This window comes from Seriola aureovittata, chromosome 20 (assembly GCF_021018895.1).
Source record: "Seriola aureovittata isolate HTS-2021-v1 ecotype China chromosome 20, ASM2101889v1, whole genome shotgun sequence".
Lineage (NCBI taxonomy): Eukaryota > Metazoa > Chordata > Actinopteri > Carangiformes > Carangidae > Seriola > Seriola aureovittata.
In genome coordinates, this window is record NC_079383.1 from 22546372 (window position 1) to 22574352 (window position 27981).

The window sequence follows — 27981 nt, forward strand, 5'->3', positions numbered from 1 at the left end:
AGAAAAAGGTCACAGTATGGTTAGGCAAAAAAAAGACAGAAAAAAGACATAGTATAGTAAGGCAAAAAAGTTTTAAAAAAGTCATAGTATAGTAAGGCAAAACAGTTTAAAAAAAAGTCATAGTATAGTAAGGCAAAAAAAGTCAAAAAAAGTCATAGTATAGTAAGGCATAAAAAGTCATGAAAAAGTCATAGTATAGTATGGCAAAAAAAAGTCATAGTATAGTCAGGCAAAAAAGTTTTAAAAAAGTCATAGTATAGTAAGGCAAAACAGTTAAAAAAAAAAGTCATAGTATAGTATGGCAAAAAAAAGTCATGGAAAAAGTCATAGTATAGTATGGCAAAAAAAGTCATAGTATAGTAAGGCAAAAAACAGTTTTTAAAAAAGTCATAGTATAGTAAGGCAAAAAAAGTCATAGTATAGTAAGGCAAAAAAGTTTTAAAAAAAGTCATAGTATAATAAGGCAAAAAAAGTAAAAAAAATGTCATAGTATAGTAAGGCAAAAAAAGTAAAAAAAAAGTCATAGTATAGTATGGCAAAAAAAAGTCACAGTATAGTAAGGCAAAAAAGTTAAAAAAAAGAGTTATAGTATAGTAAGGCAAAAAAAGTCCAAAAAAGTCATAGTATAGTAAGGCAACAAAAGTCATAGTACAGTAAGGCAAAAAAGTTAAAAAAAAGAGTTATAGTATAATAAGGCAAAAAAAGTAAAAAAAAGTCATAGTATAGTAAGGCAAAAAAAGTCATAGTATAGTAAGGCAAAAAAAGTCAGAAAAAAGTCATAGTATAGTAAGGCAAAAAAAGTCATAGTACAGTAAGGCAAAAAAGTAAAAAAAAAGTCATAGTATAGTAAGGCAAAAAAAGTCTAAAAAAGTCATAGTATAGTTAGGCAAAAAAGTAAGAAAAAAGTCATAGTATAGTAAAGCAAAAAAAGTCAGAAAAGAGTCATAGTATGGTTAGGCATAAAAAGTCAGAAAAAAAGTCATAGTATAGTAAGGCAAAAAAAAGTCATAGTATAGTTAGGCAAAAAAAGTCATAGTATAGTAAAGCAAAAAAAGTCAGAAAAAAGTCACAGTATGGTTAGGCATAAAAAGTCAGAAAAAAGTCACAGTATGGTTAAGCAAAAAAAGACAGAAAAAAGTCATAGTATAGTAAGGCAAAAAGTCAGAAAAAAGTAATAGCATAGTAAGGCATAAAAAGTGATGAAAAAGTCATAGTATAGTAAGGCAAAAAAAGTAAAAAAGAAAGTCATAGTATAGTAAGGAAAAAAACTTTAAAAACGTCACAGTATAGTATGGCAAAAAAGTCAGAAAAAAGCCATAGTATAGTAAGGCATAAAAAGTCAGAAAAAGTCATAGTATAGTAAAGCAAAAGAAGTAGAAAAAAAAGTCATAGTATAGTAAGGGAAAAGAAGTAAAAAAAAAAGTTACAGTATAGTAAGGCATAAAAAGTCAAAGTATAGTAAGGCAAAAAAAGTCATAGTATAGTAAGGCAAAAAAAGTCATAGTACAGTAAGGCGAAAAAGTTAAAAAAAAAAGTCATAGTATAGTAAGGCAAAAGAAGTAAGAAAAAAGTCATAGTATGGTTAGGCATAAAAAGTCAGAAAAAAGTCATAGTATAGTACGGCATAAAAAGTGATGAAAAAGTCATAGTATAGTAAGGCAAAAAAAGTAGAAAAAAAAGTCACAATATAGTAAGGCAAAAAAAGTCTGAAAAAGTCCTAGTATAGTATGGCAAAAAAAAGTCATAGTATAGTAAGGCAAAAAGTCAGAAAAAAGTCATAGTATAGTAAGGCATAAAAAGTGATGAAAAAGTCATAGTATAGTATGGCAAAAAAAGTCATAGTATAGTAAGGCAACAAAAGTCATAAAAAAGAGATAGTATAGTAATGCGTAAAAAGTCATAAAAAAGTCATAGTATAGTAAGGCATAAAAAGTGATGAAAAAGTCATAGTATAGTATGGCAAAAAAAGTCATAGTATAGTAAGGCAACAAAAGTCATAAAAAAGAGATAGTATAGTAATGCGTAAAAAGTCATAAAAAAGTCATAGTATAGTAACGCTTTAAAATGTTTAAAAAAAAGTGATAGTATTGTAAGCCAAAAAAGTTTAAAAAATAGTCATAGTATAGTACTGGATAAAAACGACATAGTATAGTAAGGCTTAAAAATTAAAAAAAAAAAAGTGATAGTATATTAAGGCAAAAAAAATCATTAAAAAGTCATAGTAAAGTATGGAAAAAAAAGTCAAAAAAAGAGTATATTAGGGCATAAAAGTGAAAAACGTCACAGCATAGTAAGGCATAAAATGAAGTGATTGGCAACAGTATTGTTAGTTAACGTAAGTAAAGAAAGACAAAAACATCCACAGGGTTTGATTCACACACCTTTCCTTAATATAATCTTTATTGCTTTTTCTTATTGGGTTGAATACAGAACAGGTTTACATCTTTTGACTTTGTGAAACACTGTCATGTTTTACTCACGTGGGGGGAAGGAGAGGACAGACAAGGGGATGGAAGGAACGATGGAAACACAATCACAGAAAATTAAAAGTTTTCCAGATGATTGTGTGTTAATGCTTTCTGATTGAGGTCCAGCATGTATGTGTGTGTTTGTGTTAGTGGAGGGATGTGCTTAAATCTCCTCTCTGACGTTCCCTTTGACCTCTGACCAGGACAGAAAGTTCAACATGAGGGTTCAACCAAAAAACAGAAAAGGCTTAAACCAAATGTCCGAGTGAGAGGGGAGAACAGAACAACAATGTCACACAATATTCTGGCTAGAAAAACACCAAAATTAAATGACATCTTTTCTGTTAGGTGATGATGAGTTCACAGTCAAGTGCTAAATGTAGTGATTGACAGTTCTGAATCATTATTTTAAAAAAAGACAAAATAATCAGGACTTGGAAAATTGCAACTCAGGAAATAAGAACATGAAGTATTTCGGATAATGGATTTGTGAAAGACCCTGAGAGCGAGATTATATATATTTTTATATTTATATATATATATATATTTATATGTGTGTGTGTGTATGTGTGTGTGTAGCGCGAAAAGAGATGGAGAAAGGAGAAATCATCCATAATTGAACAAATTAGATTGACATGCAAAAAAAAAAAAAAAAAAACTAGCCTAAAACTCACCCTTTAACTGAACACAATGGATTTCACAGTTTTATACGCATTTATATGTCATAGAGAAAAAAATAAAAATAAGCACAACAAAAATCATATCTCAGCCAAACTAAAAATAAACAACAGAACCAATAGACCCAGACAGTCTGTTCTCAACTCATATACAGGAGATCTACATAAAGCTTTTTGGATTCAGAGGGATTTCATATTGCTAAGTCCGGTACGCACCACGGCCTGCTGCGCCCTACGGCAAGCCGGTTAGTCCACGACACAAACCATCAGTTCCTCAAAACAGTTCTGCAGCATAAATGTGATATTTTTAATACATGGCTTTCTTCTCAAGTCATTGTAGAAACTAAACTCGCACCCACACGCACACACACACACACAAACACACACCTGGGCTCCAAATAAATACATTTAAAAACAGTCCACGTGCATTCGAATGGAAGTCCAGTATTCATATGGCCGTGCACGCACATACATACTCACAGTCAGACGTACATGAACGCATATTCCCGAGGGAGAGGGGTGTACAGAGAGCACGAACAAAACGTAAAACAGTTGAGAGACAGAAAGAGAGAGTTTCTTCACCGACATGACAACAGCCAAAATTATAAAGTATTTAAGGAACAAATTGAATTGTGATCGTAATTGTGACTGTGTAAGTCACAGCAGATAACCAGTTCAGTAGTAGCCTGCTTTCACCAGCTTTAGCACAGGTTTCTAATTATTACATGTTGCTAACTTTCCATTGTTGAGTGTTAAGACCAAACTTTTCTACAAAATAATTTTAAATTCAAATAACTTCAACTCAATAGTTCTGTTGCGACTGCGGATCCGAGTAAATTAATGTAAGTGAAAATGAAATGTGAATTTCTGACATTGCTGTTGAAAAATCAAAAGATTGATTTTGATTCAGACCAAAATCAAACTTTCTCGGCCCTGTACTATTGGATCCAGTCTACTCCAAACATGAAACCCGATACAGAAATAATAACTATATGTTTAATTTCCGGTTCCTTTGTAACTTAAACTGTATTCTGATTTGTAGGTTTTAATTTTTGATGGAAGGTGACCATTTAGACTGAACTGGAGAGCAGAAGCAACATGTTAAAGCCACTCTGCACTAGAGAAACTGATATTTCAACGTGAATAAACTGCTTTCAAGGAAATGTCAAATTCAACTGGTGTTCAAAACAACATCTGGGGTTGGACAGGGACTTCAAGTTCGACCATGAACGGACCAACTAAAGGAAACTCTCACTCTCTTTCCCTCTTGATTGTGTCACGATATTCCACTGTAGTAGTACTAGTAGTAGAAGTAGTAATAGTAGTAGTAGTTTTGGAAGTTGTTAGTGCCAGTTCACAGCAGCGTCCAGTCAGTCAGTCAGTCCAGTTGTGGTTGTTCAATATTTTTCTGTTTCTTTCTGACCGACTTAATGACCGACCGTCGTTGCCTTACAGTTTCGTTATGAGCCGCTGAGGTTCGATTCGTTTTGCTTATGAGGTTGCATGATATAAAAATAAACAGATGAAAATGTACAAGAAGAAAAATTAGCTATATTCATCTTCACACGACAAAGAAAATACACATACACACTACCCGTCCCTCTGGTCGTGACATCAGGATCAGTAGGTGATCCAAATTCACCGCCTGTTTCTGTTGTGATATGTCCGGTTAGGTTGAAGCAGGGGGAGGATTCAGCCCTTTTACTTGTGTTTGTTTGTGTGTGCAGCAGGGTAATACAGTTCAGGAACACAAAATAGTGTTGCACTCACACCCACCCCAACCTATCCATCCATCCGTCTGTCCTTCCATTCATCCATCCATCCATCCATCCATCCCTTTCACCCTAGCATCTACCTCCTTCTGGAAATCATATTGAGATACAACTGAGGGCTTTCATTTATAATTTCATCTGTTTTCATTTGAAAATTAAAAGTGATTGTCACTAATGCCAAATACATTAATACTAAGATGTGACTGATTTGACGTAGGAGAAGACGGGGCTAAAGGGGGACACACAGTGCTAAAGTTGTCCATGGCCGAGTCGATATACTGTGATAATACTGGAAGGAGACTAGCTAGGCCTGCATTAGCTGCTATTAACACAACGTTAGCTTAGTTAACTTGCCTGCACTAGTCATTTAGCCCAAACTAGCATGTGTTATGAGCCTGTGATTGGTAACTAAGGGCCCACTGCACAAAATTCAGGATAAAGATTAGCGCAAGCTACAGCTAACTGGCCATACCAAACTAATTTAAACAAGCCAAGCCAGTGTTAGCTTGGCTATCTTCTCTGCTCTGGTTATTTAGCCCTAACTAGCATGTGCTTTTACTCTGTAGTTGATATCTAAGGACCCACTGTACAAAGCTAAGGCTAACAATAAGAGCTAACAAAGGCTAGCTAACTGTACCCGAGAATGTAACCCATTTAAGGCCTTAGCAGCTTGGTTAACTTGTCTGATCTGGAGAGTTAACCCTAGTTAGCATGTGTTTGACCCTGTGGCTGATGTCCATTTAGTCAACCCTGGCTAATAACTACAGCTAGCTAGTGTTAGCCCTTTTAAAAGCCGTGGTGAAGGTTAAGCTGTTTTTCTTGTGTGTATTAGGGTTACTTCTGTAAACCATGCTAGCAATGCTTTAGCCCATGCTATTTATAATTTATACCATTGTTGATACCGAGTTAGCCTTGTTAGCTCTGTTTGGGCCATTGTGCAAGCCAAGCCAGTTCCGACTTAGACATGTTAGCCCTGGCTAGCTGTTTGAAGCCATATGTTAGCCCTGGTTAGCTCTGATTTGGCCCACAGTGGAAACCAGGCTAGCAAAGAATTAGCCCTGCTAGCCTGTTTAGGAAGACATAGGATTTAAAGGGTTGCCTACAGTGCTGCTCGTCTGTTGTTTTAAGGGTTGCAGTTAAAAAGCAGAGGTTGAGGTAAACTGAACCTGGGTCAGGTGTTAGCGGCCATAAACATTAGCACACCAGAGGCCCTGTAATAAACCCTAAATGAACACTAGGGGGCGACGATGAGAGACAGGTGGGAGTCACACACTTTCGCACACATACACAACAAAAAATTTTGATTTGTTCAGTTATAAAAAAATCCACAAAACAAAAGAATTCCCCGCCCTACACCTAAATATCACTGATAATCGCACACACGCAGAAAAACAGAAAATACTCTAGCATCACATGCCAATGTTCAACTCTCTGTACACACATGGAATCAAATGAGAATGATTATGAATGAGAAATTATTAACACACAAACCAACTCACAGGGTGGCTTTGAGGGATGAAGGGATCAATAGTGTGATGGGTTTAAAAAAAAAAAAAATCAAAAACAAAAAAACATGGAGAACACAAACTGATCAACACTATTTTCTGCCCTTTCAAGAGTTTTCACACAGAAATCTGGTGCGACTTTGTCAAGTTCGTGAATGTTTTTGTGTGTTGTTTTTCTCAGAGCCAGTCGAGAGATGGGGATCGGTGCGGAAGCGAGCCAGAAAAGACGACGAGGCGTTGGCCTTTCTGGGTTTCCAGTTACAAAAAGCTTCCTCAGCGACGCAGCGGGAGGCGACCAGCGGCCGTCTGCTGGTGAGTGAACCCGGGCTGAAGCAGCCGTCACCTCCACTTTCAATTTTCTGGTTGGTGATTTTTTAATTTTGAAACGCTGCTGTGGCTGACGGGCCAAAAAGAAAAAGTCAAGTTCCCCACCCCGACTAGTTCATTCTCAAATCCAAAGCTGGTTCAAATCTTAAAATTGGATTGTTCAGTCTGATGTGAGGCTGTAGCCCAGCTGTGATTTAAATACAGAAGAATAAACGCAGACGCCGACAGTCCGTCTCAGTCTGTGTCTGTCTCTCTGCGTCTCCTAAGTTGATCATAAATTCTCAAACAGAATCTAGAACAATAATAAATCGTAACTTTATTCTTTTTATTGCTGAAATATAGATTCCCCGCACAAAAAAATAGTAATGCAAATCATTATCATCATAAAAAGCTATAAAAATTAGATCCATCCTCCGTAATAATGCAGATAAAGATATAGCAAAAAACATCATAGAAGTAGGACTAGTAGTAAGGCACTTCAAGAAAACGAGGTGTTCGTCTTTCTATCAAAAAGTTTTCCGGGCGAGTTTTTGCATCATCATCATCATCATCATCATCATCAATGGTGTAGCGTCTTTCCGTCGTATGGCACTGTGGTGACGTTGGTTCAGGCAGCCGAGGGAGGCTCCTCTCAGTCCACCCCCACCAGAGGAGGCTCTCCGTTGGGCAGGATGTGCTCCAGAGAGGGCTTGGCGTGGATCTCCAGCAGCCCCTGGATGAAGCCCTCAGCCGGGGCGGCCGCTGAGGCCTCCCCTGGTGGAGGGCTGGAGGAGGAGGGGGAGGAGGGGGAGGGGTCTTTGGAGGTGTTTGAGTCGGGGGTGGATTTCAAGTTGCTGGCTGAGGAGTCGTCGCTAGTAGTTGTCTTTGTGTCAGTAGCTTGTTGGCTGGGAGTCGTGGTGGTGGAGGGTTGTTGCGTCGCAGGAAGTTCTGATGTTTCCTCTGCGTCCGCCTCTTCAGAAGCAGCGGCGGCGGTTGGCGGTTCTGGATCTGCTCCAGACTCTGCTGGTTTCTCCTCCTCCTCCTCCGCCTCCTCCTCCTCATCCTCATCCTCCATCGTGGCTGATTCTGCTCCGTCGTCGACCTCCTGCTGACCCTCTCCCTCCTCTTTTACGTCGTCCTCCTCCAGCTCCTTGGCCCCGGCGGCGGCGCTCCCGCACTCGCTCTCGTTCTCCGAGGGCGGGCAGGTGGACGTCGGGGTCGGGGTGCAGGAGTCTCCGTCCTCGCTGGCGTCGTCGTTGGCGGCGGAGGATCCGTCGGCTCCGCGGGGTTTCAGGTGGATCCTTTGGTGACGGACCAGACTGTGCTTCAGAGTGAAAGTCCGCTCGCAGGTCTGACACTGGTAGGGTCGCTCACCTGGACACAGGGAGGAGCAGGTGAGTACTCACACATCACTTTATTGATTAGAGAATTATGACAGAATAAATAAACTGGAAAATATAAAAACAGTTTACAAATAAATATTTAAAATAGTAAAAATTTAAAAATAAAACAAATAAAAAAATTATTAAAAATTAAAAAAGTGTGTGCAGTACCTGTGTGTGACCTCATGTGTCGGGTCAGGTCCTGCAGGGACCAGAATCTTTTCCCGCAGACGTTACAGATCTTCTTCCTCTTGTCGACTCGTCCTCCTGACGTCTCTCCTCCCTCCAGACTCTTTGGTTCTGACGCCTCCGCCTCCTCGTCGCTCCTCTCCTCCTTCTCCTTCTCCTCCTCCTCCGACTCCCCGCTCTCCCCCACCTCGCTCTCTCCTCCCTTCAGCCCTCCGTCCTCCGCCTCCATCTCCGTTTCCTTCTTCTGCTCCTCCTCTTTCTCCTCCTCGGTCGGTTTGGTGGCGTCGCTCTCCGGCGCCTCCTCTTTCACCGGCGGAGGCGGCGTCTCCTCCTCTGGTGCCGGAGCTGGCGTCTCCTCAGAGAGGTGCGCCCTCTCGTGACGAGCGAGGGTGGTGGCGTAACGGAAACTCTTCTTACAAACCCGACAGACGTGTTTGTACTCGGGCTGCTGCTTCACCGCCGGGCTGCCGGAGCAGGAGGAGGAGGAGGAGGAGGAAGAGGAGGAGGAGGTCGCAGCACTTTTCTCCTTCTCCTCCTTCTCTGGGCTCTCTGTGGCGACTTGGGGAGCAGAGGTAGAGGATGATGAGGGGGGAGATGAAGAGGAGGCGGGCTGGGAGGTTTGTTCTTCCTGAGCGGAGCCTGACGACGTGGAGAGCTTGAAGTCGATGAGCTTTTTGCCGAAGTTCAGGTCCAGACTTTTGTTGCTGTGGCAGTCGTCGTCGTCTGCGCTCTCCACCTGGAAGAGACACCACAGATCAATACTGGAACCGATGATCGATCGGTAAAGGTTGGTTCAAATGTCTCAACACTCTCTGGTCATGGTTACTGAGAAAACGTGTTTCTTTAAATCTAATTATTGTCTTTTAGTCATGTAATTCTTCAGTTGTAAAAATCTGGTCTGCGGTAGGAAAAGAAAATGAAATGATCTTTATCAATAAAATCAATAATTTCATCACAAACTCTTCACTGTTTGATCACTGAATCCATTGTTTCTAAATTCTCATGCTACGAAATTTAATGATTTATTAATTATTATAAAATTATGCAAATAATGTTCAGAGCTAAATCAAATTCCCTCCCATCAGTCAGACCATCGACTTTCTCTTCTGTTTATATAGTTTCTATTTTACCTTTTAATGTGTGATGACTGAATTAAAACCAGCTTTCAGAACTGTCTGACTTCCTGTCTCTAGCTGCTCGCTGCAGTTTTCCATCAGACAAACAGGAAGATAAAGAGCATTTTGTTGGGGACTATTTCCAGTGGCGGATTAATCCATGTTTGGGTCTGCGTGTTGGATGTTGTGTTGTTGTACCTTGGTGCTGTTGGTCAGTGGGGGCTGTTTCCCCGGTGCTGCGGCGGTCTCTGGCGCCCCCTGCTGCTCCGGCTGGTCCGTGGCGTCTGACTCGGACTGCTCTGCGCCGCTCTCAGACGGACTGCAACCTGCGGCACAAACCGACATCTGTCAGTGTCGACAGCCGACTGGGCAACAATACCAACAACAACATCAGATCATGATGATCATGACGTTAAAAACTTTATTTATACAAAACCTTGAAAACCACCAACTTAAAAAAAAAGGATCCAGCAAATAAAATAAATAGATAAAATGTTACAAACACAAATTATAACAAAATTAACAAATAAAACACATTTTGTTGATTTAAGTCTCAGTTTCAATTTGTTTCCTGTGACTAACCTTGGCTTGTTTTGGGGGTGGGGCTTGTTTTCGCCGACACCGCCCCCTGTCCATCGGAGGGGGCGGGGCTCCCCGCTGTGGCGGCGGAGCCTGAGTCTGTGGAGGTGCTGATGCTGCTGAGGTCTTGTGCTTCTGATGCAACCTGCTCCGTCTCCGACTGACTCTCTGTGGGACAAAACACAATCAATATGATCAATACAATGACCAATATACTGTAGGTTTACAGTTTTATCTCTTCAGCCAAAAATGATTCAGATGAAACAAACTAGAAAATATATATAGATTATAATATATAAAGATAATAACATCAAAACCACTGGACTGTTTGAAATATAACACCCTGGTATTTTCTGACCTGCGCTCTCGTGTGAACCTTCGTCTCCGTCTTTCTTCATGAGGGCGCCGTTGCGTCGCAGCGTCCTGTGGGTCACGCCGTGTTTCCTCAGCAGGTGGCGCTCACAGTTGGATTTGGTGGAGAAGAAGGCGTCGCACCTCGGACAGGGGAACGGCTTCTGACCTGGAGAGAGAAAGATGGAGGATCAGGTTGAGGAGAAAACGCCTGAGGTTCAGAGGTAAGGTCTTGTGTGTGTGTGTGTGTGTGTGTGTGTGTGTGTGTGTGTGTGTGTGTGTGTGTGTGTGTGTTACCGGTGTGTGTCAGCATGTGTCTCTGCAGGGAGCTGGCCCAGGGGAACACTCGGGGGCAGAAGGGGCAGGTCATCTTCTGGACAGAGTTGGAGTAGGCGTTCTTCTTCCCTTTGGGCGGAGGCACCGCCGCCGCCACAGGCTTCGCCTCCTCCTTCACCCCTCCCTCCTTCTCCTCCCCTCCTCCTGCTCTGTCTCCATCTGTGATGAATTAAGCCTCAGTTTATCATCCACCCCCAACTTTAATATCACTCATCCATCCATCATTCAAGCCCTCCCCCCTCCTACCTCTCTTTCCCCCCAGGTCTGCAGCTCCGGTCTGCAGGTAGGTGCTGAACTTGTTGGCGTCGGTGGTGGCGAGCATCTTCTCCACGCTGGCGAACTCGCCGCTGGACTCCAGATCGATGCCGCCACCGCCGCTGCTCACAACAGTCGTCTTCTCCTTCACTGCCAGAGCAGCCGTCTTCTTCCTGGACCGTTTTCTGAAGGAGGGGAAGGAGTTTCTTTAAATTAACAAGCATGAAGACACGATGAAAACAAAGTTATTTTTGTGATTTTTATCGAAGCTCACAAACCTGGACGTTCCCTCAGACGTGTCGTCGCTCGGCGTCTCCGGACCAGCGGAGGGTCCCGGGGCGTCAGCGGCTGGATCGGCCTGAGAGGACGCAGCGACGGCCTGGGGCTTTCCCTCCAGCGAGGGGGCCTCTCTCTTCAGCAGGTCTGGAGCTCCGGACACGGAGTGGATGATCTGAGCGATGGAGGCCAGAGGAGGGAGCTCCTTCAGGGAGGTGGAGGGCGAGGAGGAGGCGGTGGAGGCCGGTTTGGGCAGCAGCGGTTTGAGGCGCTGCGCTCGAGCAGAGTTGTTGAGGTTGGGGAGGGAGGCAGGGGGGAGGGTGGATCCAGGGGGGAGCTGGTAGCAGCCGAGGTGGGGGTGGGGGTGTAGAGAAGGCAGGGAGCTCCCCGGCTTCTCGTCCTTGGACAGAGCCATGGCGTTCTGCTGCTCCACGATGCTGCTGCCGCTCTGCTCCGTCTTGATCTCCCTGCTCTCTCCGTTGGCGCCGTCTCTCCGCTGCCTCTTGCTGGGGATGGACAGGTCGATGGGCTGGTCCAGGGTGGAGCAGTCAAAGCTGGGGGAGACGCTCTCCAGTTTGACACCAGGAGACGCCGCCTGGCTGCCGGTTCCACGACCTTTAGCGGAGAAGTCCAGCGGCTGGTCCAGTTCTGCAGGATAAACCACGCTGGGCAGCTCCTCCACCTTCACCGCCTGCAGCGGAGGCTGACTGATCCCGTTCAGCACCATCGGATTCACCGTAGCAGCTCGTGCGGAGGCCACGGTGGCGACCGGCACGGCCGCCGGCTGGAGCGTGGCGATATGATCCTCGATCTCCCTCTCCTGCACCTCAGGGTGCTGCTTCAGCAGGTGGTGGATGCAGTTGCGTTTGGCCAGGAAGGCAGCGCCGCATCGCCGACACTCAAACGGTTTCCTCTGGCAGCCGTTGTGCGTGCGCAGGTGGATCTGCAGCGCCCGGTACGTCTTCAGGTCCTCGCCGCAGAACCGGCACGTCGTCTCAGCTCCGGCGCAGCCCGTCTCCGTGTCCTGGGTGGGGTTGGTGGTTGCAGCGGTGATGGCCGCTGCGATGTTCGCTGTAGTGGTGGAGGTGACGTACTTTATGTTTTTCTCGATGTCCTTCCTCGAGGTCTTGGCGTGCTTCTTCCTGAGGTGGCGCTCGCAGTTGGCCTTGACAGTGAAGGGATAATGACAGACCCGGCAGACGTACGGCCGCTCGCCACTGTGAGTGCGCAGGTGTCGGATCAGCGTCGCCTTGTCCGGAGCTACGTAGTCGCAGATGTTGCACTGATGAGGAAGGATGCCGAGGTGGAAGCGCATGTGAGCCTGCAGCACGCCGGAGAAAGCAAACACCTGGTCGCAGAAGCGACACGGGAACGAGCCTCTAGCCGAGCCGGCGTTGTTCCCCCCTTTGGTTCCTGGCTTCCTCCCGCTAAGCCCCGCCTCCTCGTGTACAGCCGTGGTGGCAGCTGGAGGCGAATCAGACAGCGGCGTGTGAGCGTCACCCATGCACTCTGCATCCATCTGCCCTCCGTTCCCAGCTGACGAGGAGGAAGAGGAGGATGAGGAAGGGGTTTTGAAGAGGGTGGGGGTGGGGGGTGGCAGGCTGGGGCTGATGCAGCCCAGTGAGGCCTGCTGGGAACTCTGGAGGGGGGGCGGAGTCGTCGCTGTGAGGCTGGAGCGAGGGGTGATTGGAGGTTTGGGCTTCAATGGAGGCATCGCTTTCTGAGCCTGGACTTGACCTGGAAGAAACGAGTCGAAAACCTTCAAGTTATTGATCGACTGATTGACTGATTAACGAACATAACGACCTCCAGCTCAGGCCACACCCACCTTGACCTCCAGTGAATCCAGGAGCTTTGGCGAGAGGCGGGAGGGTCAGTCCCATCTGATTTGGCGCTGCGGTCGCCACTTTGAGAATTTGCTGGATGTCGGCCAGTTCCATGATCCCGGCTCCGCCCGCCTCACTGGGTTTGGCGCCTGAAGACGCCGCGCTGGCCGCCGTGGCGCCCCCGTCGGGCTGCAGCAGGAAGCCGGTCGGGAAGGGCTGCAGGGACAGCAGGCTGAGGGCGTCTTTCTGGGAGAGGCCCTGCAAGGCGGAGGCCTCCAGCAGCGGGATGCTGAGGGCCGTCAGACCGCCCATACCCAGACCCAGGGTCAGCCCCAGACCTCCGGACAGGTAGGCGGAGGCCGGCTCCTGGGGGAGGCTGGAGCACGGCGGCTCCACGTGGATCACCTTGATGCTGTCCAGATGAGCCTGGTGGATCTCGTCGTCTGTCGGACCAGACTTCACCTGAGACACAAACAGGAGTTATTAGAAAACTTCAGGTGATCCTTTAGCTTCCATCTAAAAACTCTGTGCTGAACATGAAAGAAAACATTTAACTGCCAAATAAATTTCAGGATTTAAAAACCCTGTTTTGACAAACTGTGGTTTTATTTCTGAAGCTTACTGTGGAAATGTGCTGAAGCCCGAGCGCTTCCAAGAAGCTGGCCTGCTCCGATGGCAGAGCTTCTTTCTCTACGTCTTGACCGTCCTTATCGGCACCATTTTCTGCAGCTTCATCTTCTTCGGCCTCCTCTGCATTTTCCTCCGTGTCGGCGGGCTTGTCCGGGTGGGAGGTGGTTTTATGGAGCTCGAGGGCCGAGCGAAGGGGGAACGCCTTGTCACAAGTGTCACAGACGAACCGGTGGAACTTACTGATGCAGCGGCGAAGATTCGTCTCGCACCAAACCTGGACGAGCAAAAAACAAAGCTGGTTAAACACTGACGCCAAAAAACCAACAGTATAAACACGAACATGATTTCTATTTAAAGGATTTTGTCATGTGTGACCGGCGGTTCACCGCGTGGATACCTGTGCAATGTGAGCAAACTTCTTGCAGGAGAAGTCGATGAAGGCCAGGTCGTTGAAGCCCGTGGGGATGGAGGGGTTGTTTTGGATGAAGGGGCGGCCGCTGGGGTCTTGAGGGAGGAGCTTATGAACTGCCGCGTTGTGACGCAACAACCCGCGGTGAGTTCGGAAAGAAAGGCAGCAGAAATCACACCTACGAACACACAACCAGGGAACAGGGTTAGATTTACACTGCGATACTCTGAGGAGAAGATCAGAGGACGACGCAGCGAAGAGACGAAAACTTCACGGAATATTTTCTTATGAAAACTCAAGATCTTCAAGATCCTGTTCTGATATTTATGATTTCATCAGGATATAAACTACTGTCTATCTTCTTCTTCTTCTTCCTCCATTGATTCATTGAGAAAAATAATCCTCAGATTGATCAGTGCAGGAAGAAGCCCGGCTGCAGTTCCTCAGTCAGGCCACAAGGTGGTGACATTTCTCTCTGTGTGTTCATGTGTGTGTGTTCCTCTGCTCTACATTTACTTTCACCAGGATCAGTTTGAGATGTAGACGTTGACGTGTTGGACGGTCTTTGGAAAGTCGATCTTGACAGAAGCTGAGAGAGTCCAGACCCGGTTCAGGTTCAGAATCAGGTTCAAGTGACGTGTTCTTCAAACCTTCAAACCTGATCCGTTACTCTGAACATGTTTCTGGTCTTTAGTTTATACACACTCTGCTTCTATACAGGGGTCCTCATCACATGTATAGAAGTGTGTGTGTGTGTGTGTGTGTGTGTGTGATAACCTGCTCTTGTTAAGCGCTGAGAGGACAGCTGCTCAATGTCTGCCACAGTCACACACACTCTTATCACATCCTGTCGAAGTGTGTGTGTGTGTGTGTGTGTGTGTGTGTGTGTGTGTGTGTTTAAGCTGTCTGTAATCCCCTCAGACAAGTTGTCAGAGGATTTTTGGTGGGGTAGGGTGGTGGTGGTGGTGGGGGGGGGGGGGCAGGAGAGGGGACATCCACACACTGCGGACCATATGTGGACCAGCACTTGTTGAACTCTCCTCCTCCTCCTCCTCCTCCTCCTCCTCCTCCTCCTCCATCTTTATTCTACAGCTGCTACAATCAGTCGATCAGATTAACTTTTTTTATTTTCTGGTCATTACATCATTTCATTGGTCAGTGACAGTCGAGGCGGACAGGAAGTGTGGGGACGGGGAGGAGGGGGACGCCGTACAGGAAGCTCAAGCTCAGATTTGTCTTTCAGAGAAGCAGGAAATGCGTCTTCAACATTTACACTCTCGACATAACTTCCTGATGTTTCATCTAATTGTTTACGAATATTTATTTCTTATGAATTATTATTAAAGCAGAATAAGTGTCGTGTCATCTGTTTGGATTGTGGACTGATGAACTTCACCAGCGTTGTTGAGATGAAGCTGAGTGTGTTTAGTCTGTGCTGTTGGGTTTTTATCATGTTTATTTCTCGTTTATTTTTTTTTATTTATAAAACGCTGAGATCTTCAGTTCAGCAACATCAAATCATCACGTGAGATCTAAGCAAAGGGAATTCATCATGTGCTGTTGCTAAATGTCAGAAATGTTTTAATCAGGGCGGTTATTGTCATTATTGATTGATCTATCAGTTATAAATACTTGGTTCTTCTTCTTCAAATTGTTTTGTGCGTCTGAAAGTCTGAGACCGAAACAAACTCACTTCATGATGTGAAGAAGAAAATGTTGGTAACTAACGTGTCTCTTCCATCTCTCCATCCTCCTGTTGCTCGGTTAAATTACCTCTCTCTCTCTCTCTCTCTCTCTCCATCCCTCCATCCTCTCCTCCCTACAGTTCAGATCCTCTTACAGGCTGATTAGTGAGGATTTACAGCTAAATATTCCTGCTGCCTCTATAACGAGCTCAGCGCCGCCTGCTGCACTCTCTTTCTTTCTTTCCTTCTTTCCTTCCTCCTTTCTTTTTCTTCTTTACTTAAAAGGAAGGAAACCTTTAATGTTTTCTGTTTCCTTCTTTTTCCTTCCTTCTTCCCTTCCTCGTGGTCACTCTCTCCTTACTACCGAACTTTCTTTCTTTCCTTCGTTTTTGTCTTTCCATCCCCTCTCTTCCTTTTTCTTCCTAATTCATGTCTTTTTTTTTTATCTTTTATTTGTTTTCCATCTTTCATTTCTTTCTTTCTTTCTTTCTTTTCCTTCATTAATAAAAAACAACATGATAAACCAACTTTGAACTCTGTTTGTGGTGTTGAGGCGGAGGGGGGGGTCGTTAGGAGTTTTGTTGCCATGGCGACAGACAGATTGTTTTTTTTCCCCCCCTTTTAGGAGGGGTGGGAGGGTGTCGTCAAGGCAACGGGGCCCGGCCGAGCGCGTCCTAAAACCTCCTCCTCTTCTCTGTGACTTATTAGGTTGTCCTCTCCCTCCCTCTCTCTCTCTCTCTCTCTCTCTCTCTGTCGCTGCCTCTCTCGCCCATTGGTGACTTGTTAGCCTCCTCCTCTGTCTCGTCATCATCCATCATCCATCCATCCTCTTTAAGCCGAGCCTCATCTCTTTGATGAATCTATAAACCTGGTTCATTCACTTTCTTTAAAAACTTTTTAATTTTATTAACGACTAAAAGAGTGTGTGTGTGTGTGTGTGTGTGTGTGTGTGTGTGTACCTCAGTGCGGTGTCGGGGTGTGTGTCCATGTGTGCGTCCAGCTCCAGTCTGGAGCTGCAGGTCTTGAAGCAGATGGGACAGGGCAGCAGCTCCTCCTCTGACCCGCGGACCACCGCCGCCGACTCCTCCGCCGCCGCGTCCTCCACCACCTGCACACACACCGACACCACGACATCAATGTTTACGCCACAGACGGCTGTGATGTCATCACTGTCGTCTCTGTATGTGAAAACTGTGAAGCTGCTCCTCGTGACGTCCTTGGATTGTTTTTGTTTCCTTTCATCAGCTCAGCGGGAAATTTGACTTTTGTGAAAAGTTGAAAATTGTTTTTGTTGATGTGACGGAAACATGTCAACACCAACATGTCGACCCATTTCACAACCAATGAAATGACAGAACAGCTCGTTAAACAGTCTGCTGCTGGTAGATTCTGACTTTTAGTTTATATTTATTTATATTTTGACAAATTGTCCCGAATTAAAAGTTGCTGAATCATCTTTTCTCACTGAGGGAAGGTTTGTCGTCTCTCTCTTTTGGTCCGTGTCTGTGACGGATCACATCATGTGTTTAAAACCCCGTCGTCTGGAACAATGAGTTAAATTACCAGAGACCACAGGGAACACTTTACCCCCCCTCCACCCCCCACCTCTGTGATGTTAATCCCGGCCGGACGGGGCTTTTCTACCTTCTTGCTGGGCGGCTCCTCTCCGGTCTCCTCCTCCGGTCCCTGCCTCCTCTTGACGGACGGACGGCGGCGTTTGGTGGGGGAGGGGGGGCTGACGGGAAGCAGGCCGCTGGCCGGGTCCTTCTCGTGGATCTTCATATGTCTGAGGAAGAGGAAGAGAGACATGAAGCCGACAGGTTCGTTTCACTCTGTTCGTTAAACAGGTAAAAACATTTACAACAAGCCAGATCCAATCTTCATCTGCTCAAGATGGAGGATTCTATTTAATTAAGATTTTAATTCAGCAAAAATTTAAATGAGTGTTTAAACTCCCTGTGGTTTGTTTCATTCATATCTTTCTCACAGTGTCTTCAGTCGTTAAGATTTAAACTGAATGTTTCTGCTTTAAAACTTACAAACTTTAAATCATTCCCACAGTTTCATTAGTGAATGCAAATTAAAACCTTGATTTAATAGATCTCAGATTAGAAACACGTCTCCTCAAATAACTCCAGAGAAACAAACTCTCTGTTGTTTATGATGCAGCTCATTCATCTTGTTGCTGAACAGAAACAGAGGAAGAAGAGGAGGAAGAGGAGGAAGAGTGTCGTCGTCTCAAAGGTCAGATGGTGTCACTTGATTTCAAGACACGTGTATGTGATACTGTGTGTGTGTGTGTGTGTGTGTGTGTGTGAGTGTGTGTGTATGTGTGCGAGTGTGTGTGAGTGTGTGTGTGAGTGTGTGTGTGTGTGTGTGTGTGTGTGTGAGAGTGTGTATGTGTGTGTGAGATACTTGTAAACGTGACGAACGAGTGTTTGTGTATTTTAGTTTAAGTGTTACTAGAGGCGTGAGAAAGTGTACAGACTGTTTACATGTGTTTCACTATTTTAGTGTGTGTGTGTGTGTGTGTGTGTGTGTGTGTGTGTGTAAAGGTCATCAAGCTAGCATTTGGCGGCAGCAAGGTGTCGGTTTACAAAAGTTCAAAGAGGAGAAGAAACGAGGAGATGAGGAGGAGAGGAAACAAGGGAGGAAAGAAGTCAAGGAGAAGAGACGGAGAGGAGGGAACACGAGACAAGGAGATGAGATAAAGGAGAGGAAGGGAGGAGAGGAAATAAGAAGGAAGGAAAGGAAAGGAGGAGGAGAAGGAAGTGAGGGAAGAAAAGAAGAAGCAAGAGGAGAGGAGGAGAGAAAGGAGGTAAGGAAAGTGGGGTAACCATAAGAAAGAGGAGAGGAGCTGCTATTAATAGGAGGCGACAGGCAGCGGGCTGGACGCCCATAAGAGGTCCTGACAGAGTGACGGAGTCAGCAGATCTGACACCAGCTGACAGGAAGTTGTTTATTAACCAATCAGGTGAGTGGAGGGGCGCAGCCAATCAGAGAGCAAAGTCTCCTCGGCCCAAAGTTTACTGTGACCCTGGAACTGACCAATCAGAGAGCAGAACACACGCTGAGTCAGCAGCCACACAATCCTACTGAATATATATATATATATATATATACACACATGTATGTGTATATATATATACACACACATGTATGTGTATATATATATATATATATATACACACACACATATATATATATACACACACATATATATATTATATATATATATATATATACACACACATATATATTTATATATACACACACACACACACGTATATATGTGCAGTGACACACACACACACACACACGGTAAATTGAAAACAAAACGCAGCAGTTCATCAGGTTTATCTTTGTTTCCACGGTAACAGCATCTGTTCACTGTGACTTCATTAAAGATGGTTCAGTTAAAACAGTTAAATATCTTTAATGTTGAGGTCGTTTCACTCGGTTCCTCCTCTGTGATTGGTTGGTTTGGAAATTTAAACACAGGAAACAGGAAACATCGTGACAGCGACTAAAATCACTGGTTTACATTTACTTCCTGTCGTTAACGAATCTCCTCTTAATTCTGTCATATCATAAACTGTTGGATTATGTGTGTGTGTAGTATTTATTGTTTGTATATGGCCAATTGATGATATATGATTATATGTTATATTTCCTTTTATTTGTATTGGCTCTATGCAGGACCTAGGAACCAAGTTTGCGCCTGTGCTGCACGGGGACACTTTAAGTTGTAACATTTTACTTCTGAAAAACACATGAAGTTGAAAGAAAGTTTTTGGTCCCTCGTGGTCGTGTGCAGCGAGGGTTGTTTATTTACTTGTTTAGTCTGTTGTGTCAATGGTGTGGTCTATTTCCTGGAGGGAGTGACACGGGATGTTTCTTGCAGAATTGCATCTTGGGAGTCGTAGTTAACATTTTAAATTTTTATCACAGAGGTTAATGTTGTGGACTGATGACTGTTTCCTGCTGTAGAAATGAGTGAGTCACTCTGTCTGTGGGAAGATGACTGAAACAGTTTTTTAGCAGTAACTCAGTGTCGTCATGTCACACGGTGCAGTTCCTCTGCATCGCCACACGGGGCGCTGTCGAGTCGTCCAGGAGACAGATAACACATGGATCTGTGAGTCAAACTAAAACACTTTGTTTCTATCCTCAGGAGGGAAATCAGCTTCTTATTGACTCAGAGGAAGTTAGGAGGAGGAGGAGGAGGAGGAGGAGATGAAGAAAAGTACGTTGTTCACTGTTTCTGCCTCAGAGAAGTTCTTCAGTTCTTCCTCTGACAGAGACCAAATCCTCTCTTCTCCTCTTCCTCTCTGCTCAGATCAAACATGCAGCAGCCACAGAGCCAATCGCAGCTCAGCACACCGCTGACCGCCCATAATAGGCTAATAGGATGCCTCGCCATGGCAACCAGGCCTCTCACCCAGGAAGAGAGGGCAGACCGGGAGCCGACAGCGGGCCGACAGCGGGCCGACAGAGAGAAGAGGGACAGAAAGAAAATTAAGTTTAAAAAAAAAGAAAAAAAAAAAGATAGAAAAGTTTTTTTTACTGAACTAAACATTTAATTTGTGTAATTAATTTTTGTTTAACCAAATTAAAACAAAGCTCATTTTTCCTCCAGTAAACCAGCGACCCTTGAACTCATCGCCGCTTCAGCTTCTCTAACGTCTGGATGGAAAAAGCATCTGTCCTCGGTGAAGCTCGTGCGACGCCTTCAGGCACTCACACAGAAAACTCGAAGAACTAGTTTCACATTTCAAGGATGCTCGGCTACAAAATGGATTCCCCCTTTGTAGGAAACACATTTCCACTTTCTCTCCTGCTGAATCAGAAGTTTTGAGCCTTCAGGGTTTTTTCTTTTTTTCCTTATTCTCCATTTTTCTAAATTTGTCTCTTTTTACTGGAAACAAAACATTTCACATTTTTGCCAAACAAGGATGAGAATTCATCATCACATCTGTTCCTTCCCTCTTTCCATCCATCGCCTACGTCTCACCCTCATCTTCTCTTTCTTTTTGTCCCCCCCCCTCCTTCTCTCTCTCTCTCTGCCTGTTTGAAGACGGTCGAGTAGGAAAATCTCGCGTTTCACATTTCAAAGGATGCTCTGCTGCAAAATGGATTCCTCCTCCCTCCCTCCCTCCCTCCCTCCCTCTGCTCTTCTTTTCCACTCTCCATCCGAACAGGCCTCCTCTTTATTTTCCTACAGCAGCATGTAAAACGCGGCCTCGCAGAGAGAGGCAGGAAAAAAAAACTGGAGCTCGAGTTCGACTTTCCTGTTTTACTTCCACCCTCTCCTGCAGTTTGCATTGTAAATGAGCAGAGTATAACAGAGGCGACGAGGTGCAGGGTCTCGTCCCTCCTCCTCTACACGTCTCTTTTCTTTCTGTTTTATAATACTTGTAGGATTTCTGAGAAAATGACGCAACCAGTTTCCAGGGTGTGTTGATGGAAATCAGCATCCAGATTGTCGGCAGGCGGCGGGAGGCCGTGTTATTCCCTCAGTGTGAGCTCAGTTTGTCTTTCAGAGGGAGAGTCACGCTACTGCGGAGACTCGCCAAACCGGACCGTCGGGTTCAAGCTGCGGCAGGACGAGGCGAGAGCAGGAGGTTCCAACGTGAAGGGATGCAGCGGCAGAGAAACAGCTGCTGTCGACACCTCGCTCTCCTTTTAACCTTTTTCTCATCCAACTAAAGGTGATGAGGCGTTCATGGGTCGTAGTCATTCTAGCCTTCAGGCATCTTTATCTGGCTGCATCTGATCTATTTTTCTACATTTGTCTCTTTTATAATAAAAAACATCAGTTACAGCCACTGTCAGTCTTCCATTGTTGTTATTTTTACAGCGTGATGTCGAGGACAAACACAGTTTTCCATTCGGTTCCTAGTAACTAACTATTCACCAAATGTCTCGCTGCCAAACACCAAAACACTCTGAGCACAAACACAAACAAACAGACAGAGGAAAAAATGATTGAGAAAACTGCAGCGACACGGAGCAGATGTGTGTGTCCGTCCCTCAGCCTACAGTCATTCCTTCCTGCCCACACCTCCTCATACCAGCGCCGTGACCGAGACCGCCTCAGCCGCAGAACATGAACAGGCTGCACATCATCAACACTCGCACTGCAGCTCACTCACTCACTGACTGACTGACTGGTTTCTATCCATCTGCAACTGCTCACATCATCATCATCACGGGTCACTACAGAGCAAATGTCTTCACATTAATCTGTATTAAAACTGAATTAACTTATAAAACTGACAAAAACCACCTGATGCGGACTCGTGGATTACAGTCTGATGGTTTTTATTCTTCACAGGACGGAGGAGAAGTCGATAGAGCAGCTGAATATAAACTGCGACTCTGTTTTTACTGGTCAATACAGAAACTTCTTCAAACTTCCCAGCTCAGAAACTTTCTGATTTCATGTAAATTCTCCATCAGCTTGTTATTTAACTGGAACGGACTTTTATTTCTAAACTCCCTCCTGAGTTTTCACATTAAAAGTCTTGCAGCCTTCCCTTTACAGTTAAGCTTTTAATATGAAAAAAACATGAGTTTTGTTTGATGATAAATCAACATCGATTGTTTCTGTCAGATCTCTTCTCTGATTGGTCGATGTTGGTCTGTGAGATCACCAACAACCAGCAGAGGTCAATGAAGGTCAGACTTTAATTAATATGCAGGTTTATAACTGACAACACACACACACACACACACACACACACACACACACTGCAGGGACCGTTGGATTTGATGGTGGAGGCTGGACTTTACTGATAAATGACTGGGCGTTGTTTTGTGTGTCTGTGTGTGAAATGGGGGGTGGATGGTTTAAAGTTGTCTTCCCACTTCCTGTGTAACCCCCACCCCCACCCCCACCCCCACCCCACCATCACACTCACACACACTCAGTCTGGGTTTTGTGCTCCCATCATGGTTGACTGGGGAGCGAGTTAAACACTAACTTCCTCTGCCCGAGGTTATATGGGGTGTGTGTGTGTGTGTGTGTGTGTGTGTGTGCGTGCATGTGTGTGCGTGCATGTGTGTGTGAGTTCAGTAGGGACACACTAATATGGAGGAGTATTTAGTTATTCTGTGTTTAACCTCTGCAGTGGATGTTTTGGGTCGATTTTCACCTGAATTTAAATCCTCATATAAACATCATGATTAAAAACACTTTGACAGCAACAAGAAAAGTTTGTTTTCACTTGGAATATGTGTCATGATAAATGATTTGTGTGAGAGGAGAGGAGGCAAGGAGAGGAAACAAGGAGAGACAAGGAGGAGAGAGGAAACAAGGAGAGGAGAAAAGGAGAGATGAAGAGGAGAGGAGGCAAGGAGAGGAGACAAGGAGAGGAAACAAGGAGAGGAAACAATTTTTCTTTTGCTGTTAAAAGAAGCTGAGAATCACGCTCACTTCTGATTGGATGACATGTAAAAGGACAGCGTGTATTAGCGTGTTAGCGTGTGTTTAGCGTGTACCTGTGCATGTTGCCGTTGGTGGTGAAGGTCTGTCCACAGATGCTGCACTTGTAGGGTCTCTCCCCGCTGTGGACCAGCATGTGTCTGTCCAGCGACGACGCCGAGCTCAGGCACTTCCCACAGATGCTGCAGGAGTGGTCGGACGCTCCGGTGTCGGCGTTGTGCTGCGGGGACGAAGGCGAACGCGTCAACCCTCAGCAGATACAGTGTCTGAGCTACAGGATCGATCAGCTGACCGATCGTGTCGGTCACTTCCTCTTTGATCACACAGATCTTTGTAAACTTTATTCCGTATGTTGTTGAGTTAAACAGATGTTTGTGTTTGCAACTGAACTCAAACGTGACTTTTTCCTTCTTTTCTGTGTAAAGAAATAAAAGCGACGTGATTCTGCAGTTACTTTAACAGGATTTTCTACTTTTAAAAAGAGGATGAAACAGTTTTTTGGAAACAGAATCGAAGCGTCGGACCTCTGGGCGAGAGATTCCTGCGACAGCGTTTGACAGAAACATTTTAAATTCCTCAAAATAATTAAAGTGTCTGTTCTGAAATTCAGGAATCTAAAGGCAGCAGCGAAAAAACTAATTCAAAAAATATCAACCAGTGGAAGAGAGAAATGAGCAGCTAATGAAACAGCTGATTCATTTTTAAAATGAACAGGAAAATATGGATGATACCAATGTTTACTCTGCTTTTTTATTTATTTATTTTTTCTTTCTTTCTTTCTTTGTGTACGGTGTTTCATTGTTTTTATTATAATTATTATTATTGTTACTGTTTTTTTTCTTTTGTTTGAATTACACAAAAACAAAACAAATAAATAAATAATTAAACTTATATCCAGTCTTCAGCAGCAGAAATATTTTTAACCTTTATTTATTCAGAAAAAAGAAACACGGACACAAAGTGAAGCAGAGTGACGGTGAAGTGTGTGTGTGTGTGTGTGTGTGTGTGTGTGTGTGTGTGTGTGTGTGTGTTCACCTGTCTGATGTGCATGGTGAGCTGGTGTTGTGTTTGACAGCTCTTGTCACACAGTGGACAGATCAAAGCTCCGCTTTCCTCTTTGGTGTCCTGGAAAAAACACACACACACACACACAACACACACACACACACACACACACACACACACACACACACACACACGTCAACATAAAAACCAGTGCAGATTCTGAGTGTGAACGTGATGCCTTCAATTGTAATCTGGTCTTTTTCTACATCTGATTCCTCTGAGCTTCAGTCTTTCCGTCTGATTCGTTGAGGTGAATAAAACAGTGAAGATCAGCTGATTCACTGTTTCATCACAGACTGATGGATGAGTGACAGATATCAGCTGATCTCTGAAGAACCGTCTGAGTCACTGAAGACCTGAGAGTCCGCCCTGCTGCGCCCACACACTTACAGTACAACACACACACACACACACACACACACACACACACACACACACATGCACACACACACACAGCTGGGGAAGCAGCTCTTTCCTTTTCCTGTTTCAGCTGAAGGAAGTGCTGACGCGGTGAGGAATGCTGCAGTGCATGATGGGAGACAAGAAGAGGAGGAAAACGAGGATAGCAGGGCAGGAGAGGAAACAAGGAGAAGAGATAAGGAAAGGAGACAAGTAGGGACAAGATCTGGCAAGAGGGGAGAGGAGAGGAAACAATGAAAGGAAACAAGAAGTGTAAACAAGGAAAGGAGAGGAAAGAAGGAGATGAGGCAAGGAGAGGAAATGAGGAAAGGAGGCAAAGAGAGGAAACAAAGAGAAGAGGGGAGGAAACAAGGGAAAAAAACAAGCAGAGGAGAAAGAAAAAGGACAGAAAGGAAGAGGAGGGAGGAGGGAGGAGGAGAAGTAAGGAAACAGGGAGAGGAAAGGAGGAGAGGAAACAAGACAAGACCAAAAAGTGAAAGTGAAAGAAATGGAGCTGGTGAACTGATTCTACTGGTTTCTACTGTCAGTCAGGAACCAATCAGAGAGAGGTAAATGTTTCACCTGTTCTCACACACACAAACACACTCACACACACGTTCATCTGCAGCTTCTCATCAAACTTCTCCATTTGCTGTGAACACAGACAGCTCGCCACACAGGAAGTGATGCGTCTCCTGTGTCTGGTTTGTTTGGAATAAACAGAAGAGGAAGAAGAAGTGGAGCAGCTGAAACGTGGCTGAAGAGACGAGGAAACAAGCAGACAAGGAGACAAGGAGACAAGGACAGGAGGAGACGACTGGAGGGCAGCAGCGCCACCTACGGCTCAAACAGAGACTCAGAGACATGGCCCCGCCCACAGCGTTTGACTGACAGCTGGTGCTGGTGTCTGGGATTTTCAGAGATAAAGACGGAGGGTAAACGCAGCATGAAAAGGGTGTGTGTGTGTGTGTATGTGTGTGTGTGTGTGTGTGTGTGTGTGTGTGTGTGTGTGAGTGAGAGAGTGTGTGTTTGTTTTGTGTACCTGGGTTCGCCGTGCGTTGCGGCTGGGTGGGGCTCTCATGGCTGCGGTGAGCGACTTGCTGGGGGAGGGGCTTTAAACAGAGAAGACATTAATAAAACTGTCACTCAGTACAAGTAAACACATTAAAACACATTTAGTCACATTAATTTTTTTGTTTTATTACTGAAATGTAGTGAATTAAATCATAATGAACCTGAAACTTATGCAAATGGGTTTTTATTAGTTTTTTTACCACTTTTTTTCTGACACAGATTATTACAAAATGAATGAATGTTTTTCAGTAGATAACCGAAGCCTCGGCTGTCGGAGCGTCTTTGAACGCACCAGTGCGTTTGATAAAACAGTGAAGGTGACTACACGTTCACAGTGACGGATTATCGATGTGAAAAGTTGGTTTAAACTAAAACAAAAAGCTCCTCTAATGGATAAAAACTCATGTAAATTAATATTTTTTTATTTTCTTTTATTCAGAAAATGGAGGGCAGTGATGTCATGGATCTGAGGTTTGTATTAAACAGGTAAAACAGCTAGAAACACCTGAGTGAAGCTCAGTCTAATGGTCAGTATTCACCTTGGGGAGGGGCCGGCCGAGGAGTTGGCGGAGGTGACTCCGCTCTCTCCTTCTCCTTCTCCATCTCCTGCTCCATTAATGGTCCCTGCTGCCGACATCACTGTTGACATCATGGCGTTGATGGAGGACAGGTCACCTCCTCCTTCAGCTCCCATGATCCCTCCTCCTCCTCCTCCTCCTCCTCCTCCTCGGTCTCCATTCTGAAGCTTCTCTCCTCCGCTCGCTGCCGCCTCCATCACTCCGTTGATTGCTCCTGGAGGAGAAAAGATTTTAACACATCAGAGAAAAACACTTTTTCTTCAGCTAAAACACATAACATTTTTAATGAGGTTTTGTTTTGTACCTTTGAGGTTATTGTGCGTTTTCTCCTCTGTTAGCTCCGCCTCCTCCTCGGTTATCTCAGTGTTGGCTCCTCCCCCTTCTTTCAGCTCCTCTGTGGAGTTTTCCATGACTGCTAAAATGTGGAAAGAAAATAACATTAATTTAAAATATATAAACAAAACCAGGCAGGACGGGAACAACTTCAAAATAAGACTACGCTCAAAAAGGATTTATGGATGATTTATGACTTGTTTATTAATTAGCTTGTTTCATTTATCATCAATTACAAGCTGTTATAACACATTAGATAAAAAGGCCAACAGTGAGCTGTTGGTTGCCAAATAGTGAGCCTTATATCTCTCTTCCTGCGTATATATATATATATATATATATAATATATATATATATATATAAATAAATAAAGGTGATGCCCATCTTTCCTCCATTTGTTCAGGTTTTCTTAGGATAAAATATGTCACACCAAACTCCATTGAAAAATCTGACAATTTAAAGTTTATATCCGTCTTGTCGTCCAGCGTCGCCCTCACAACCCTTAACGATGCGTGGCTTCAGCTGAGTTGAAACATTTAATCAATCATCCGTTCCTATCAATAACTGATGAACCACAGGGGGCTTAGGGTCAATTTAAACACCTTTCACTACCTCACAGACTGTATGTGGGTCAAAGGAGATAGTGGGGAGAAATATAAAAGGGGGGAACTTGCACCAAGCGCTGCTGTGACCGGCTGCTGGTGGATCTTGAGAGGTCTTAACTCATCGTCTACCAGGTGCTTCGTGAGTCAACTGAGGACACGTTGAACGGGCAGATTTTTCAGTGGAGGCTGGTGTGTGAAGGTTGAAGGTTAACTTAAATTAGAATCACAAAGGAGCTCTGAATGTTGGCCGGTAGCTCCGGGTTAATTTCCCAACTGCACTATCTGGTTTCACATCAGGAAATTTATTATTTTTAAAAACTTATTTGACTCTACACGAGTGAATTTACAAAGCCTGATAACGACTGAGCAGAAGTGTGAAAGAGCAGAACAAACAAACAGAAACAAAATGAGAATAAAAAAAAGAGACAGGATGTAGTTTGTTTACACATTAAAGCTCCTCAAAGCCACGAATTCACATTATTTCTGCATTGTCCGCACATTTAAAAAGGATCATAAACACAGCGCTCCTGCCCACAGCGCTTTCATTACAGCATCCTCAGCTGCTCCACATGTTTCCTATCAGGTTCTGATTTATTCCGACAGTAGAAACACAGATGAAGATGTGAAGTGAGACAGCAGAGGACGGCAGCCGTGACCTCTGATCTATAAGAGCAGCGTTGGCTCGACGCCCACTGGACCAGAGGGGACCAAATGTGGGG

General features: G+C 44.6%; 1 protein-coding gene and 1 long non-coding RNA gene across 3 annotated transcripts in view; one reads left to right on the forward strand and one right to left on the reverse strand.

Moving 5' to 3' along the window:
* Positions 1–2367: 2367 nt before the first annotated feature.
* rreb1a (ras responsive element binding protein 1a) overlaps positions 2368–27981 on the reverse strand; it is a 65966-nt gene continuing 40352 nt past the window's right edge. For both annotated transcript variants that reach the window (XM_056363950.1, XM_056363951.1), the window contains 18 exons: positions 26629–26739; positions 26286–26538; positions 25715–25784; positions 24244–24333; positions 23265–23428; positions 17406–17547; positions 16721–16869; positions 14065–14254; positions 13660–13941; positions 13040–13499; positions 11214–12948; positions 10927–11120; positions 10642–10839; positions 10352–10513; positions 9997–10161; positions 9613–9740; positions 8282–9035; positions 2368–8102 (listed from right to left, as the gene is read on the reverse strand). In XM_056363950.1, coding sequence (XP_056219925.1) covers positions 7381–8102; positions 8282–9035; positions 9613–9740; positions 9997–10161; positions 10352–10513; positions 10642–10839; positions 10927–11120; positions 11214–12948; positions 13040–13499; positions 13660–13941; positions 14065–14254; positions 16721–16869; positions 17406–17547; positions 23265–23428; positions 24244–24333; positions 25715–25784; positions 26286–26538; positions 26629–26739 — 5969 coding nt within the window. In that variant the 3' untranslated portion in view covers positions 2368–7380. The remainder of the gene's footprint in view (positions 8103–8281; positions 9036–9612; positions 9741–9996; positions 10162–10351; positions 10514–10641; positions 10840–10926; positions 11121–11213; positions 12949–13039; positions 13500–13659; positions 13942–14064; positions 14255–16720; positions 16870–17405; positions 17548–23264; positions 23429–24243; positions 24334–25714; positions 25785–26285; positions 26539–26628; positions 26740–27981) is intronic.
* Positions 17467–22055, forward strand: LOC130161035 (uncharacterized). The gene is made up of 4 exons (XR_008826090.1): positions 17467–17581; positions 17931–18005; positions 19936–20007; positions 20101–22055. It is a non-coding gene; the product is annotated as an uncharacterized LOC130161035 (long non-coding RNA).